This window comes from Rattus norvegicus, chromosome 1, assembly GCF_036323735.1.
Source record: "Rattus norvegicus strain BN/NHsdMcwi chromosome 1, GRCr8, whole genome shotgun sequence".
In the NCBI taxonomy this organism is placed as follows: Eukaryota; Metazoa; Chordata; class Mammalia; order Rodentia; family Muridae; genus Rattus; species Rattus norvegicus.
The window spans coordinates 160,550,416-160,568,600 of NC_086019.1; the positions used below are offsets into that span (position 1 = coordinate 160,550,416).

At 46.4% G+C, this 18,185-nt stretch overlaps 1 protein-coding gene across 22 annotated transcripts in view; it reads left to right on the forward strand.

The window, feature by feature from the left end:
• The window catches only part of Tenm4 (teneurin transmembrane protein 4), a 2,974,939-nt gene that overhangs the window by 2,850,805 nt on the left and 105,949 nt on the right, over positions 1–18,185 (forward strand). For all 22 annotated transcript variants that reach the window (XM_039113155.2, XM_039113170.2, XM_063262756.1 and 19 more), the window contains one exon: positions 11,601–11,786. In XM_039113155.2, coding sequence (XP_038969083.1) covers positions 11,601–11,786 — 186 coding nt within the window. The remainder of the gene's footprint in view (positions 1–11,600; positions 11,787–18,185) is intronic.

Genomic DNA, 18,185 nt, shown 5'->3' on the forward strand with positions numbered 1-18,185 from the left:
GTGCCGACAGCCAATTAAACATCAAAAGGAAATGATCGGGCCGGGCTATTTCTGTATAGGTATGTTACAAGACGGGGAACTCAAGGTTAGAATTTCACTGGAGAAATAATATCCATTGAGACTTGACATTTCCCATACCCCTCCCCAAAGCCAGTGACAGCCTAAGACTCAAAGTTCAGAATAATAAATATCTAAGAGATTGACATTGGCGCGGAGGAGGAGAGGGTGATGGCGGAGGCAGGGAAGAGTCCACCAGTTGGCTGGGAAGTAACAAGAGATTTAGATAGAAAGAGATGGTCAGTTCCTAGCACTTAATTAAAGACTGGAAAATTGAGCCCAGACAGGCACACTGCTAAATACTGCCAGAGTTAAAGGTTGATAAAGCAAGAGCTGGCAGCTTTGTAATTTAGCAGAATTTCCCTCGACAGCCCTGGAACATTTTCTATCAGAACTGAAGCCTTTCAGTATGCAAATAGAAGCCCTCCTGCAATTGGACTTCAGAGTCAGGCTTCTGTTTGGATGCTCTGGCTGACACTTTGTAGCAAATCTCCAGTCAGTTTCCTGAATCAAACTGCTGCTACGGTAACTTATAATTTAAAAGAAGAAAAAAAACCTGTCCTTTGAATGGAAATGTTACATTTTACAGAGCCCCTTCGCATATGTGCTTCATGATTTATTCAAACAACAACTCCATAAGCCCCTGACGTGACAGGTGGTGTTGTTCCCAGGAAACTGGGGTTCAAGGAACTTGGGTGAGTTGCCCAAAGATACTTTGGGGAAACCAAGATTCCAAGCCAAGATCCTCTGGGCTCATATTTATCCCTTATACAACTCTTTTACTGGCAACTACCAAGGTTTGTGCTGAAGCTGGCAAGACAGGGCAGGCATCAGGACCATGCAATGCCAATCAGTTCATGGAGTTCCATGGCCACACACCATGTGTCTTACTTTTGTTTTCTGTAGCCATGATAAAAATACCCTGACCAACGCAACCTGTAAGAGAAAGGGTTTATGTTAGCTCACAGTTCCAGCTCATAGTGCATCAGAGCAGGGAAGTCAAGGCAGCAGGAATTAGAAGCTAATCACATCATATCCACAGGCAAGAATAGCACACGTGCCTCCCTATGCTTGGCTTCCTTTCTTCTTCTTTAAACCTACAGACTAGGACACCAGCAAAGGGAATGGCGCCATCTCCTTTCAGGCTGGGTCTTCTCACATCAATGAATATGACCAAGACATTGCAAAGGCCAGCCTGATCGAGACCAATCCTCATTGCAACTCTCTTGTCCCTGGTGACTGACTCTCAGTCATGTTGAGTTGACCATTAAAACTCACCACTGATGCCACAGAAAATTGAGTCCAAGAAAGAGAAAGGACATGATGGTTCTTTCCTCTGGGCTCATATGAGTGGCTTCTTGGAGAGTCAGAGCTAACATGGCTGACAGGGACTGCTTGATCAGACAAAAGTAATAGGTCCTTATAGCAGCCCACTGTAAAGAACCCAGTATTTGCAGCATATGCAGAGGTAGAATTGACTGGGACATTTTCTAGACATTTCTAGTAGCACGATGTGACTTGTCTTAGGGATTTGTAGCAACAGGAAAAGAGAGAAGTGCTAGAGACCACAAGCAACAGAAGGGGAATGGCCTTGAGAAAGTCGGAGCTTTTCCACTGTCTGCCATTGGGAATCATGGAGAAATTTTAAACAGAAATCTGGCATGGGTAAATTTGGTTTTAGAAGCTAACTCTAGGCATGGAGGGGAGATGCTCAGTGGATTAATAGCACTTGATATGCAAGGAGCCCCAAGTTCAACTCCCCAGCACCCACATTAAAAAGCCAGGAATAGCTGCACAACCTTCTAAATCCACATTACTATGGGAGTTGAAAACAGGGCGCCCTGGCCACTAATCTGGATTCTTAATGCCCTCCTCTGGCTTTCTCAGACTTACGCGTGAGCACACACTCACCCATGCACAGATATCTCACATATACCTACCACACATATACAAATGTTGGTAGTGAATAGGAAGATTGTGATTGACCAGTATGAAGTCTGAAGAACCTAGGGGCCATCCAGGTGGCAGGATCTAGGAAATAGATGAATTCATGACCAAGTGGGGAAATTAAGCCTTTACAGAAGGAGACCAGGGCTAAGGGTCTTTGGGAAGATTTATCATTCATCTCCTCAGTTTACCTCCTTAGGCTCTCGTGGAGGAGTTTGGGGTGAGGGATTTTTCCAACCCTAACCAGAATATGTGTCCCAGACATGTTCTTTGGCCTCCCTGCTCCCTGGCCTTTCCTGGTTGTCTTCCTGCCAATTCAGACACCATTCAGAGTCCTTTTCTGGGCTGGGTTTGAAGGCCTCTTAGTCAGGAAGCCAGCTATCCTCCAATTAAGATGAATGCCCGTGGTTCACTGCTTCTTCACAGGAACTTTGTCAGGACTTGAAATCTAAACCCTAGGGAATAGGTGTGGAGCCCTGCTCTGTGCCGGCGTCCTAGGTCTGTAGTCTCTGCCTGGTCTGAGGGCTCTCCAAGCTCCTCGGATGAGGTAAAAGCCCAGTGCTTTCCACAGCTCATTAGCTCCCTACCTTCTTAGTCTGTGGAGCAGAGCTGTGACCTGGAGCAGTTCTGGCTGGAGGGTTTGGGGAGGGAAGTTGAAAAGCATAGACGAGTGGCTCAAGTTTGGCCTTGATGTCTAGAGGAGACTAATTACTGTAGGGACATCAGAGCCTCCTTCTTGTACCTTTTACCTCTCCTGGTTTCTTCCAGAAACCTGCCCTAAGACAAAACAGCCATCTGCTCGGCTCGTGGGAGGGAAGGAGGGGCTGCCATACTTGGGAAATGATAGTTTGCTGGAAACACAAGGAGATTCTCACCCCTGGGAGAAAAATTAACTGTACTCTAATAACCGACCATGTGCCAGGCAAGCGGCTGGCTTTGTGCTAGTTTATGCTCGTGGGTTCCTTAGAGATAGGTCTGATTGTATATTATCTCCACATCCCAAGCTTCTAAGGATATCATACACATAGCAGATGCTTGGCATATCTTTGAATTATTGTAAACTTCTGGTGGAGAGTTGTCGTTGTCACCATCTTATAAGTGACATGGATAAGGCTCTGAGGTGGGCAGCATTCGTTCCCCACGGGCAGGAAGTAGTGAAACACCCAGCTCCTTACATGGCTGCAGGCCTTTGCTCTGGGCAAAGTCATAGAACTTAGGAAAATTACATGGTGCACTATTGCCCACACCCCTGAAACTTGGAAATACAGAGATGTAACAGAAGAAACATTTTTCTGTGTGAGATACACTGGGATATGCAGGCATTAGTCTGTGATGGCAGGGTCCTTCAGGCAATACCTGTGAACTAATGACCCTGAGAGAACAGCACACAGGGCTGTATCCGGGTGCCGGGAACCTAGATGAGACTGCTTCCAGTCAGAATTAAAGGAGGAGGATCCAAGGAGGAGCTGGTACAGGAACTGGAGACTGAAAGCATGTTTAGACTTGAGCCTATAGAGATGGACCGAAGGAGGCCCACATGGGAAGAACCCATGCAGAAACCTAGAGGAGGGCCACTGAGTACACTGGCTGGTCTCTTGTAGCCATTTGCAACAGTGACTCTGCATGATTGCTTTTCTGAGGCAGCTAACAAGGTCTTGCTCAAGTACTGACACCATGTACATAAGGCAAGGCACACTCTTCCTCCTTGCCTGGCCTTCTTGTCTATAGCACCACTAGATTTCTGAGGTGCCTTCTCATGCTCTAACCTCAAAAGTCGCTCCTCAGAGTCCTCAGCTTTTCCTCCCTTGACTCTCCATCCACTTTAAGAAGATCTCCTGGTGACAACATGCCACCTACAAAGCACCTTCTGCTGTCCCTGACTTGCCCTCCTTCAGCTCCCATCCATCCTGTAGTCCTCCGTCTCCTGGCTGCCTTCTCTACCGCTCACTGGTTCCCTCATTTCTACAGCTCTCTTTCATACCCACCTTGCAATCCCCAGACTCTCCCCAAGCATTTACTGTCTCCGGATACACAGCTGGCTTCTGCTCTGCCAGCAGCCAGATCTCATCATGGGCACGACAGGCAACCTCTCCCACACCCTGCAGTTGTAGCTCTCCCCTCACTCAGAGCGCTAATGCTCAGTCCACAGAGGGGCTACCTCAGTGCTCACACTGATTCACCAGCGTTCCATCCAGCCGAGATTCTTGCCTCCTACTTGCTGAGGACCAACACCATTGCTTAAGTCCTCCCAACTTATTCTGGACGGTCCTTTACATAGCCTGTGTCCCACGCATCTCTCTGCCTGTGTTCTATGGCCAGCAGAGGTGCTGCCCACAAGGCCTGTCCCTCCAGTTCAGTGCTCACCAACTGTTCAAAGGCACCTCAGTGGAATGCAATGTTCTCGTTGTCGTCCCAGTTTCTAATCTCCCTTCACCTGGCTAACTTCCAGTACACAGACATGATGTACTTGCCGTATAATGACTGTTTACTTCATAAAAGGTGGGAAGAATATGAAGCACCTTCCTCAGACTTCTATAAACCCAAGATCTTGGGATCTGTGCTGCATTTTGCATAATTTTTATGCAACTTTTGAGAAAGCTGAGGCATAGAGAGATGAGACAACTTGCTCGTATCATATGGTTTGGGTGGGTAGATGGTGACATGCTAAATAATGAAGTAGCCAAGTAGACAGACAGATGGTCTGATGTTTGGGCAGACGGATGGGGAGGGGGCAGAAGAAAAAGGGCTCAGTGTAATGGGGTTTGGGATAAGGTGAGGAAGCAGAATCCATCTCCAGTTTCAGCAATCAGGTTGTTTAACTCAGGCAAGGTTCTACTAAATAATTTATACTCACAAAACACTGTCAGATTGCATCAGGGGCCTTACTTCAACCTGATCCCACAGTCGATGGACCAAGAGAGCTAGGACAGACAGTCATCTTTCATTCTAGCCAATGAACAGTTGAGCAAATAACGTCATCTGCCCAAGCTGTTGGCCCATCCGTGATATGGAAGTGAAAGTCTAACTGTCCTAAGTATTAATGAATTAAGGGGAGGGGGGACGTGTGAGCACCACCACCAACTCGGGAACACCGAGGACACTTTGTCCTGTCCTCAGTGTGACTCACAGGCTGGCTAGCATGACTTAAACTCTCCATCCGCAAAGATCTCAAAGACCAGTAATTAACAGAAAATGCTATTGGGAAACATATATTAAGCCTTCTGTTGAAATGTCTAAGATCCTTCTCCAAACCTCAGGTCCTAAGCAAAACAGAATCATTTTTGTTATTCTATCAGTGCCTAGTACAGACTTATGAAGACTTCCCGGAGCCCACATGGGAAGTGCAGTCTCGCTTTCCACACGCAAGGAATTTCAAAACCGTCCTCATTCTCCTTGTTCCGTGGGAGTGTTCAGGCACTAGTGGAGGGTGCATTCTCTATCCCCAGTTTTTATCAACGTACATCTTTCCGAGTAGACAACACTCTATGGGGAAATTAATTCATAAATCTCTATCATTAGTGTAAAGACCAGCTTCACCTTCCAGCTTCTTTAATGAACAGGATTGCAAAGTAAGTCCAGACAAATTAAAGCACAGCAGTGATAGGTCTCAGGCTTCATCTTGGCTTGTAATGTCTAATGAGAGAGGCTTGGGGCAACTTTTCCCTGATGTCCACACTTCCGGGCATAATTACCAACAACCAACCCTTACATCTTTTCCTGTCCTGTCACCCGTTCTCATGTGTCCACTTCCTTCCATGCAGTCGTGAGATGACAGGCGCAGGCCAGGTGCTGGCATGAAGGACGATGGGTCCACAAGTATATGGACTAAGACGTTTAACAGTTACAGAGCTCCCAGGGATTGGAGGTGGGTGTTTAAAAAACTTACCTCCCGAGAATATTGAGCCTCCGTCTGAACGTATTTGATGGTAATTTTTTAATATCATGGCTCTGAGATGAGGCTGAGCTAGCAGACATGCATCTCCTCCAGGAAGTGATTTTAATATCTCAACATTCTTTATGGGAAAGAATAAAATCTCAGCAAATCTTTATGGGAAAACCATACTGTGCCATACCTGTGCCAGTATCAGGAAGCCAAAATGGATAAAACCTAGACCCTCCCATCCTTCTGGAAACTGCTCCTTGGTACCATTCTGATGCAGTTGTACCCCGGGTCTCCTTCAGTCAATCCTGTTCACAGTAGTTGTGTATGAGCTTCTCATGTGGACCGTTTTCTTCAGTTCTACAACTCTGTGTGAGCATCTCTCCATCTCAGAAACAAAGAACTGTGGCTGAGAAGGGAATTTTCCCAAAGGCCCACGGCTGGGAAGTTGGGTAGTCACATCTAAAACCAAGCCTACCCTGTTGCTTGTGAATCACAAAACATTTCCTCTAGACCCTCGGCCCTTCTAACTTCAGGCAGAAAGTTTTGGTTCTGATCACCTAAGAGACGAACAGCCATAGCCAAATGTTCTCTTGCGGTGAGTGTGAAGCAAGCCACAGCGTTCACTCTGATCTTTTGACTTTGCTACATTTGCCCTGTCTCATTTCCTTTTTTTTATTAAAAGCTAAATAAATAGTATGTGTGAAATTTGTCATGTGCTGACTGTGCCAGCCATAAATTCTAGGCTAGGGTCTTTACTTTGGGTCATGCCAACTCGTTTAACCTGACGGACAGGGGTTACGTCATCTGTGATACTGGAATGCAACTCCTGGGGGAGAGGGAAAGCAAGGTCTGTCAGGTTTAGATCCTCAAGCCTACTGTCAGTTTTGCCCTTAGGAAATTACCCGTGTGAGAGTGAGTCCCACGACACTCTCTAAAGTGGCTGATGCCACCCCACCCCACCCCCACTTAGAAAGAAGAAACCCAAGGTTCAGAGAGGAACTATGACCCACTTTCGTAGGCGACCTTTTCTATTATGTAAATGGCATATGAGCTGTCAAAGCACATTCTAGAGCATTGTCCTGTTTGGTTCTCACCAAGCACTCTGTGAAGTTTTATCTGCTTTAATGTCAAGGCAGAATCTGAGAAGGAAAAATAAAACAGGTCCTTTTATTTCAAGGGCAAAAATAATAAATAAAAAGTACTGAGTGGGGGGGAAAATAGAGACTGAAGCCAAATGTAGCGTCTCGGGTTTCTTCTCCCATCATGCGTTGAGGGTCCCTTCCACTCGGTCAAACAGGCATTCCTGTGCTACCATCAGTTAGCACCCCATAAACATCAAGGTCACCTGGTTTGGGTCCCTTCTATTAAATATACGAAAGCTCACAACCCCGCTTGTAAAAGGCCCATGGATGGTCCACCAGGCACCAGGCAGGGTCAGAGGATAGGAGAACATGTTCAGCACGAACCAGGAAGAAGGTGGAGTGCTTAGGTGGTCAGATCAAACTCTGCATGCTGTGTCAGCCTGGGGAAGCCTCACTTCATCTCATGGATCCCAGGACTGGACTTGGATGTGACAAAGGGAAAAACACTGGGCCCAGAAGTGGGTAGGAGGGGTCTGCTGATCTCTGAGGGAAGTCCCCCCAGGATATGTGTCTTGTTTAGTCTCATGCTCCATTTAAAGATATACCTGCTTTGCAGAACTCCATTGTTCTCAAGATGCCAGAACAAGGAAGGTGCAAGAGATGCCAGCGAGACCTTACCAAGCATCCTTAGACTTTGTAGCTCTCAGAAGCCACATCTCTAAGGACGGTAACAAGGTGTTCTCGCAACATTATTGTAAGAATTAGTGAGAAACCATATGTGAGTGTGCTTCGGAAGGTATAAAACTTGATAGAAGTGTTAAATCAGAAATACCTTTCCCCCGTATTACCTCATTTAATTCAATACCAGGCCTGTGAGAGTAGTGAAGTGAGAATTATTATCCCTATTTTACAGAAATGCAAAGTGAGGCTCAGTGGGTTATATGATGCAGTGCAATTTATTCAGTCAGTAAATGGCAAAGCCATGGGTAAGTCCTAGGTATGTCTCCTCCTTAGATCCATGCTTTTAATCCATTGTAACTAAGCAAAGAGGTGTAGACATTAATAATGTCTGTATATGAGAGAGAGAGAGAGAGAGAGAGAGAGAGAGAGAGAGAGAGAGAGAGGGAGAGAGCACTTCATGCATGTACTGAATAATCTTTAGAATGCCAATATCAGTTTGTACTCTCTCAGGGCAGAATTTTATCTTATTGGCCTGTATATTTCCAGCACTTGGCACAGGACTCCAGATAAGCAAGTACGGGAGATCACTAGAAGTGAATCATGGGAATTCACTGATGCCTGGATCAGGCACTAAGTCCCCTCAGCAGTGGGGCTTTCAGCATTCCCACCATAGGAAAGGGGGAGAGGAAGCTCAGAAGAGCCAAGCAAGTGACCAGGCTGGCGAGCCTGAAGTCTGTAGTCAGCACTGCCCCCAAACTAATTAATAACCGTCTGAAGCAAAGCCCACATTCTGTGATCATAACTTCTGCATCTGGAGATTGGATCAACTGCAGACTGGAAACGGAAGTTGCAATCTGTACTGAATACGGATTTTTTTTTTCTTGCCATCATTCCCTAAACAATATAGCAAACAACCACAAACAGCCATTTGGGCATGATGCTAAGGTAGAGATGATTTAAAGTACAGAAGAGCTTGAGAGAGTGTGCTGTGCTCTTTTATACAAGGAACTTGAGCATCCATGGATTTTGGTATTCAAGCGACTAATGGCTCTGGAACCAAATCTCCTTTGATACCAAAGATGACCTTACCCAAAGCTAAGACCTGAAGGCCCAGAGGCAACTGCAAGGCAAAGCCTGCCTTTTCTGTTCTTGGCTCTTCCGGTGCTCTGTGTCCTGCTGCCTAAAACCCAGCTGCTACCTTGGCCCCAGCTGCTCACAGTCTCTGGGTTCACACCTCAGTGTGAACAGTGTGAACAGAGGGCTGTTTGCTGTTTACTTTCATACCATCACTTGCCACTTGGGAAAAGTGCTGGGCAAACCCAACCTAAGTCATCCTTCTCTCCCGGGGTGCTCAGCCAGCCTCCAGAGTCACTGGGAGGCACAGCCCTTTTGAGTGTGCATTAATAGACGGAAGTGTCAGAGGTGCAACCCAGCCCAGGACTGGCAGGGCTTGGGAGCCTGAAGGTTGTTGCTCTTTGTCTTTAGGAAAGCCCAAGGTGTTGTCTGAGGAAAACGCCACCAGGAGGGCTGCTGGATATGTGACACTGAGTTGTATAGTCCCGTCTTTTGGAGATGCTAAACAAGCAGGCATGCTGGACACTCAGATAGGCTGAGAGGCATAGACATCAGCTTTCCACTGTCAGGCACCTGTCACATGGGGCACACCTTGATCTGTTTATAATTTAACGATCAGAGGAAGGAGAGCCAGCCCCTGGTTGCTGCTGATCAGAGTCACCTTCTGGTATAGGGTAGGAAGGAGCAAGAGGTTAACTGCCAGTGAATTACAGACAACTTCTTAGAGGAGGAGGACCTTGAGCCTTTTACCTGACAGTTGTACTATGTAACATGGAGAGTATTATAGCATAGTCTTAGAGTTCAAAGGGGTTTGAGCCATCATCAGGTTCCCTCAGAAGTAGATGAGGAACTTGATACCCAGAGAGAGGAACTAAGTGACCCCAGGGTCCCAAGACCAGTGACTGAGTAGGCCAGGACCCCACAAGCCTCTTTGAATGCCCAATAGGAAGTGAACTACCCTGTCCTCTGTCCTGGGTTACTTGGCCTTCCACACTCTGCTCTTCCCTGAGTGCTCACATCTACAGAGTACAGAGGGCTGTTCTATAGCAAGGCTTTACTGTTCACACCCTCCAAATCAAAACACCGTGACTCAGTGGGTCCAAGGGACCACCTACATAGTCCCACAGTCCTGAAGCCCCTGGGTCCAGCATGGATCCTGGTCTCTGGCTCCAGGTCACAACTGTCTGCCCATCTGTAGCCCCTACCCTGCCCCTGGACAGCTGAGAGTTATCGTGTGTACTTCATGTAGCCATGATCTCCATTCTGAGGTGGCAACTTGGCAAGATATCTGTGTAGGAACATTAAATAAATAGCAATTCTTACTGTGCTTTTTAAATTTCCCAGTTAGCTCTTTGTTTATTATTATTATTATTATTATTATTATTATTATTATTATTATTATTATTATTATTATTGTCTAGGTTGGTAATAAAAGTCAGAATCACTGAGATCCAATTTTATTTTTTCCTGGTGTGTGTGTGTATGTGTGCATGCATGTGTACATATGTGTGCACGTGTGCATGTGTGTACCCTGTTTTATCACTCTCTACTGTATTCCACTGTAGACAGAATCTCTCAGGAAACCCAAAGCTTACCTTTTCAACCATACTTGCCAGCTGGGTGACTCTGGGACCACAGGTACTTATAGCAATTCCCAGCTTTAATATGGGTACAGGGGTTACAAACTAAGAGTGTTGAGCTTATGCAGGAAGCTGAACTATCACCCAGCCCTTTTTCGTAGAGCATTAGCAACTTCTAGACTAGCAGTGCCTCTTACAAGGGAGAAATGGGTGGAGACAGCTTGACACAGGTGCCACTTAACCCAGTTGCAAAGAAATTTAAATTGTTGGAAATCTCACATACATTGGAAGACTGTTTGGCCATGAGTCAGTCAAGTCTAGGCCTCCATAGAGCCCTGGAAAACAAGATCCTGTGATAAGTGTACTATACAATTTTCCTAAAAAGCAGTTGCAGTTTAGAAACCTTTTGGTCTCAGTTCTTAGTAAGCATGAAGCAGCTGCTGGCCTGGAGCCCAGGGGACTTGTGAATCAGGTCCTGTGTGCTTTGCACCCACACAGACCAGCCTTTGTGAAGGACAAGGAGGCCTTGCTCTGGCCATGAAATAGCCTCCTCCCCCAGCTGTTTACTTTGGAACTAAAAGCTCATTTAGATGGTGGTAGGGGAAGCATCAACTGAAGGAGAGAGAATAAACCCAGCATCACAGGACAACCGTCATTGGTGGACAACACTGAAAACCCGATGAGTGGACCAGTGCCTACCAATACTTACTTTCTCTCTCTCTCTCTCTCTCTCTCTCTCTCTCTCTCTCTCTCTCTCTCTCTCTCTCCCCCCCTCTCTCTCTCTCTCTCTCTCTCACACACACACACACACACACACACTTTCCTGCCCAGCTTCCACTGGAGTCAAGGATGCAGGGAAACGCCACGGGTTCCTCGCCAGGTCCACAAGCACTTCATTTGGCAACAGGAACTCACCCTCGCCTTGTGTTCACACATAACTGGTTTTTAATTAAATCTGACTTGTTCTCACATCTGTTCAGAAGGCCGGTCCCCTTTGGAAGTGGCAAGCACAAAAGCAGGGACAGACTGGCAATGGGGGAAAGCAAATAGAGCGGAGCTGCACAATCCCCCCTCTTCTGGTGAGGAAGCTAGGGCTGGCAGGCTTCTGCCACAGGATTGTTCTTCGAGGTCATGGGCTGTGGAAATCGCTCTGCCAAGCAGCTGGAATCCTTATCCGCTCAGAGAGCCTAACTAGGTGGCCAAGTGTGACCCTTGTTCCCAGCAACAGCTAGCTTAATAAGCTTTTGTTCTCTCTCCTCCCACCCCTGCCCCTTGGCCCTTCTCTCTTGCCCACAGAGATCTGTGCTGCTGACTGTGGTGGCCACGGCGTCTGTGTAGGAGGCACCTGCCGCTGTGAGGATGGCTGGATGGGGGCTGCATGCGACCAACGGGCCTGCCACCCACGCTGTGCAGAACACGGGACCTGCCGGGATGGCAAGTGCGAATGCAGCCCTGGCTGGAACGGCGAACACTGCACCATTGGTATGATGCACGTCCCCGGGCATTTTGATTGCTCTCTAGACATTTTTGGGGGCAGCCCGACCCTTCCTCCATTGCATGTGGATAGGCACCAAAAGTCCTTTCATCTGATGACATTATGACTGGCTTTTCCTAGACATGAGTTGGGTTTAAATACACCATCTGTCATTTTCAACACACATCCTCCCGGTTTGCATTCCCCAGCTGACACCTAGCTAGTTAGCAGGTCTTGCTGTTTAGCCCATCCAGAGCTAAATGCAACACTGCTCTTTGCCCAAAGATGAGTTGAATGGCAGCCATGATGGGCAAGTGCCATCGCCTGTCGGAATCTGTTTCCTCACCTAAGGAGTTTGGCACGGAGCGGCACACGGTGGAATGCTCCAAACATGGAGCCATCATCGCTGTCTATGGCTGTGTAGCCCCCAGTAGTAGCAGGGGCTCCTGAAGAGGCCTCTAACCTTGGCATAAAACTCTCCCACAGGGTGCTCAGGCCACATCTGCATTCCTCTTTCCCCTGCCCCAGGCTTCCATCCTGTCTGCATCTGTCTCCTTTCTCCTCTCTGGGGGCTGCTCTGCACCAGTCCCTGCTGAAGCAGCACTGTCGGCAGCTTTAAAAACAAGCTGATCACTTCTTCCCGTCTCTCTGCCTTTCCTGCTGGCTTTGTTGATTTTAAACACAGCCAGACGTTTCTCTTGGTTTATTATCCTGGAATGAACACTCACCAAAAGCTCTTTATTGAATCAACTGCTTTGTGTACTCGTTTTAACTTCTTCCCTTTCCTATTTTTCTTTCTTTCTTTCTTTTTTTAAGAAAGGGTTTGCAATCAGATGGTAAGCACATGGCTTTTATAAGGCAGAATTCCAGGTGCCTCTCAGCAGAGAAACTGACCTCTTGGGTCTCAGAAATGGCAGAAAAGCCCTAGCTTTTTAGAGACAAAGGAGTTTTAAGCAAATGACTCTACCTTGCATCCAATCTTTCTGTTTTGCCATTACTTCATAGATGTTGGTCCCCTGCAACATCACCAAGTCAGTAAACAGCTATGGGACACATTATATTTATTAACAACAATGGCTTCTAATTTTTGAGTATTTATGATGTGCCAAGCACTGTGCCTAAGGCCTTAACTGCTTTATTTTATACTCCTAACAATGCAAAGAGGTATGGATAATTTTCTCTTTCTCAGAGGCCTAAGAGGAATGGCCATTTCACCTTTTAGAACAAGATTCAGAAACTTGATTTTTCTCTTTCCAGCTGTTTGCCCTACGGTCCTTGCAGATGGTGCCCAGGTGCCAACCAGGCACCCAGCTTTGGTCCCGACCAGAGGCCAGGCAGTTTATCTAGTGTGACTCTGAGTCCCCCCACTTTGCCTCAGCCCATGTTCCTCACATATCCCCTTCATGTTGGTGATACAGCTTTCTCTCCCGACAGCAGACTATGCCATCCCATCTCACTGTATGCTACCCGGCAGCTTCTGTGTGATGATGCCGTCCTACTTTAGGGCTGCCTTGGAATTCTCTTAGAGAAAAGTGAGGCTAACTGTCTGAGGGGTTTCTGCCTTCCTCTGTGCTTTCTTCTGACGGCAGCCTAAACACTCAGCCTCTTAACCCAGAAGTCCATTCCCATGCAAAGAAAGACTCATGTACCAGAGAAATGGCTGACTCAGTAAAGCGCTTGCCTTGTAAGCCTTAGGACCTGAGTTCAATCCCTAGAACTGATGTCAAAGCCAGCTGTTGTGGCCCATGCATCAGATGACAGAGGCAGGAGGATCTCTGAAGCTCAGTGGCTAGTGAGAGACGCTGCCTCAAATGAGGCAATGGTGTTCCTAAGGACGGCACCCAAGGCTTTCCTTGGCAGCCATGATGATTCATGTGCCTCAGCCTGCTGCGTGCAGAATTAAAGGTGTGCACCTCTATACCCTGCTCTCTCTCACATACTTTTAAAGAAACAAAGAGTTCAAACACAAGGAGAACACATTTGGTTTTCCTTCCCTTGCTTATAGAGTTCTGAGTTTGCTTTGCCAAATTCCAAAAAGTACCCACCTCATATAAGACAAGACATCTCACCTGTGTCAAAGGATAGGGATAGAGGGAAACTCTCCCTTGGCCTCACTGAAGAGGATCCATGTCAGGGCTGGGCAGGCTGGCCTACATCTGCGATAGCTATTTATCAGACTGGCTTTAAGAAGGTCCCATTTATTTTGGCATCAAGAAGCCTTACCTTCCTTTCTATGTCTCCTGCCTGCTCCGTTGTTTCCCTTTAAGGACGTGTTCTTCTCTAGTTCCAGATAGTTTTTCTCTCTAGATAAGATCAACACCAAGGTAAACGTGCATATCAAAAGAGGAAGATTGACAGTCATAAATATCACAAAGAAGAACAAATGTCACAGGACACAGAAGAGGTCACACAGGCTAGTCACAGTGGCTCAGATGAAAGGACCTTGGGCTGGGAATTCTCTTCTTCATTGTGTGATGAGCATTTTCTTTGTCCTTGTGTAATTTCCCTGCATGGCTCCCTCCTCTTCTTGGGTCTCTGCTGTGGCCAGCTGCATCTCTGCGAGAAACCCAACCCCCTTGTGCTGAAGGAAGGAACATGTCAGTAACCTTGTATAACAGAAGGGGATAGAGAGACAGTGATGGGTCCCCCTTCCCTTGTTGAGGGAGTAAGAAGAAATCCTTTTAAAAATGATTCCCAGTGAGCATCACACAGGGACAGAGGGGACTGATGTGAGAAGTTAGAGATGCTAAGCGTTCAGTTTTTATTTGTCTTCAGTCCACTGTGCCAGGGTGGGTCTTATTCTGCAGCTGCAATCCTGTTCTCTCCTAACCCAGAGAAGCTAGTACCTTGGCACTGAGTAGTGGAAGCCAGAGTCAGGGTCTGTTTGTTCACATACTGCTGCCCTCCATAAACAGGAAGAAGTAACTTTACCTTACAGTAGGCAGGAAGGAAGCACTTGACAACCAAGATAACTATGGACTCCCTAAGCCAAGCCCACCAGAAGAACCCTTTTATCCAGGTGACACTTTCCAAAGCAGCGTATTGTAGTAGACATGACATGCAGTCCTTTAGAGAATTGGTCTTCCTTGTCTTTCAGGGAGGCTGCTTATTTTATCTCAAAAGAAGTTGACTTTCCAAAGAAGAAATGTGTCAATGGCATTTTTCTTAACGATAATATATTTTTATTATTGTAAGACTGCTCCACATGCAGCCCCTCCCACCTCCCATGCCTTATGTTGAGGAATCGCTCACTCTTAGCACCTAGAGAGTAGGTCTCTGGTGAAATTGCCATAGGAAAACTACACGGTTGTTTGGGGGCAGTTTTTCTCTCAATGAATCCAGAGTGTGCAGCTGGATGACATCACCAACTGGATGACATCACCAGCGATGAGAGAATTCCAGTCCTTTCCTCTACCACCCACCCATAGGACAGCATATCTATCATGCCAGAAGTGGTTCACCTGAAATTATCCCTGAGAGAAGAAGGATTCTTCAATTTTGTTTTGGCCTCTCAATACTAATGCTTCATTTGCAAATGTGGCACTCATTTGCATATACAACATCCATTTGCATATAAGGGGAGCTACGGTCTCCTAGTCTAGAAGCTGAGGTAAGATGGATTGGCTTGGTTCCTCAAGTCTATAGTCCATACACAGTCATCAAAAGCGCATTTTTAGATGTCTGTTCCAGGAATGTTATGGGCCCTGTAAATCCAAGGTTTGACCTCCAATTTCTTTAGAAAAGCTGAAAACTATTGTTAAATTTAAGAAGGTGCTTAATTTCTTTTCCTGTCTCAAAACACTAACATTTTGGATCAATTCTGAGGTGATCATTTCACTCACCTCAGTGCCCCTCATCCACGAAGCCTCAAAACATGTGTGGGAAATGCCAGCCTCTGATTTCATTTATAAAATCCAACCTTGACCCCAAAGCTGTGATAGCGGGAGATGCCAGACGCTCGGGATTATTTACTGAACTTCAGGAGAGCTGTCCAATCACATAAATCCTGATTCTAAAACAACAGCCTCTTCTGGGAGTAAAGATCAAAATAACACTCTGATGACGCAACCCCTTGAGTGAACGAAACCAGACTTCACGGTGAAGAGGAATTTTAAAGGAAACCACAGAATCTTCTGGAGCCCTTTGTCTACTTTCAAATGGTAGCTCTCAGGTTTCCCTTCGCAATCACACTATCCTTCAACAAGAGCTCAGAAATCACTTAGGTATGATGACCCTCTGCTATCCACCCTCAAACGCTCTCGAAACAAGACCTGAGACCATCAGGAAAGGGAGAAGGGGGGAAAGTGCACACAAGGATACACCTGGAGCTATCAGAGGAGGAGTCTGATTACTGGTGTCTCTGGGAGATGTCAGCGCGCATGGTAATGGTGGGGAAGTAGAAGAAAATAAATGAGATTTGTGGAGTCATTTCAAGGTAGAAACCACTGACTATTCATCCACCAGCCCTGCATCCAGAAAAACAAAGAATATGAATTTGTTGGCTCTTAATAAAACATCACATTGGTAGCTGGTATCTGCCAGAAAGAAATTAAGGAAACTCTAACCTCCTTACCTCCACCTGCCGCAGTGCATGATCTCTGCTTCATCTGCCTTGAGAACTAGTAATGCAAGTGTTCATTGTCAAGCCAAGAGCCCTGGGGTGTGAGAAGGAGAAACCTCAGGTCTGATCTTCACCATCCTTGATGGAGGCCCAGGCTTCTGGGGACTGTTGGAATGGAAACCCTTAGGAACCCCGGTGGATCCAGGCCAGTGAAAAAACACATCTTCACATTGTAGTCCCAGAAACGCCAGTGACCTAAGACCACCCCAGAACCTACTGTCAGTGACTCCATGCTGCCAGTTTCTCTACTTCCTCAGTGGCTGGGGAGATAGCAAGAGTCCAAGAAACTTTTGTGCAACATCAAGGAAATGACTGCAGCCTACAAGGGTAGATGCTGTTGCCACCGCCGCCACTGCCTTCATCCTGAAGCCCTGAGTAGAAAGACACTGAGGTTCCATGAGCTCTTGAGCCACCTTCTACAATACAAACTTTTGGGCTGGCACCATCTTCTCTAAATGCTCTAATATCGTAGATCTCAAATGGCAGTGCTCAAGAACATACGTGTCAAGATGTTCAAGCAGTTACAGTATGGGACTTTTATTTCTTTCAAGTAACCAGTATTGGACTTCAAAAATCCAGATGTCCCTTCCATTCTCAATAGCCCAAAGTAGAAGTCTTTTTCCATTCCAAGAATTCTTGAACTTGGCTGTGACTGGCGCATCAGCTTTTTGATTCATGGGGATTTATGGTGGCATCGTAGCAAAGGAACCCCTTTTGATATGTGGACTCGGGATTTGAAATTCTCAATGACCACACTTATCTCCTGAAAACCCACACGCTGAATACAGCCTGATCTGTCTCGGTTGCTTCTGCTGGCTTCCCACCTGTGGTTGGGAGAAATTAGCAAGCCTATTTAAAAGGTATTAAAGTATTTGCACTAAATAGGATCTGTATTACTATACAGTCTTTGAAAATGGAATGGCATTCAAAGAGAAAGAGCTCTCTGAAGTCAGCCCCGGCTTTCAGGAGATTATCCTGTAGAGTACACATAACCTTCAGTAGCCACCATTGAGTCCGAAGACAATCAAGGATGTTCTCTTTTCAGAAAACTCCCTCAAAGCACGAGCTGCACAGCGATGGTCATGTGGATCCCAGCCATGGGGACTCATCTTCCCTTGCTGTTTTAGGGAGGGAAAACATAGCTCATGTCACACATTCTGTCCCCGGGCTTAGAGTTGTTAGAAGAATGTATGATTAGATCCTCTGAAAGAGCTCTGTGTATCCGAAAGCTAAGAGACCACCAGAGCCAGGGCATCCTACGTGTCCTTGCTCTCTGATAGCAAAACTCTGGAACACCACACAAGGAGATGCCTACAAAATTTGAGACTGCTTTGCAAATGTAGATGCTAAATTTAAAAAAAAAGAGATGGACCAAGAACCAGTGACATTCCTCTCTTGGCCAGAGACCTCCTGGATGTCCTTAAGATGGGCTCTCCCCATATTCTATCTTTTCATTTGGGTGGTCCCCATGTTTGCCATTCCATGGCTTTGTGTATTCACTCCTGCTTAGAAGCCATTCTCCTTCATAGTACCCTCATATCCTGATGGTGAACAGATGCCACAGCACCTCTAAGAACAAAGGGAAGCATAGCTGCCCTATTAAATCCCCTGTTCCCAATTTTCCACTTGACTACGCAGGTTCCAGGTGCATATTTCATCATAACAGGTACTGTATTGATACGTGAACTAAGAACAGAGTCTCTCATCTACCAGTATTTTTTGGTGTAAATAGATAAATCAATAGATGACAAACAGATGGCAGGCAGACAGACAGACAGCAATATTA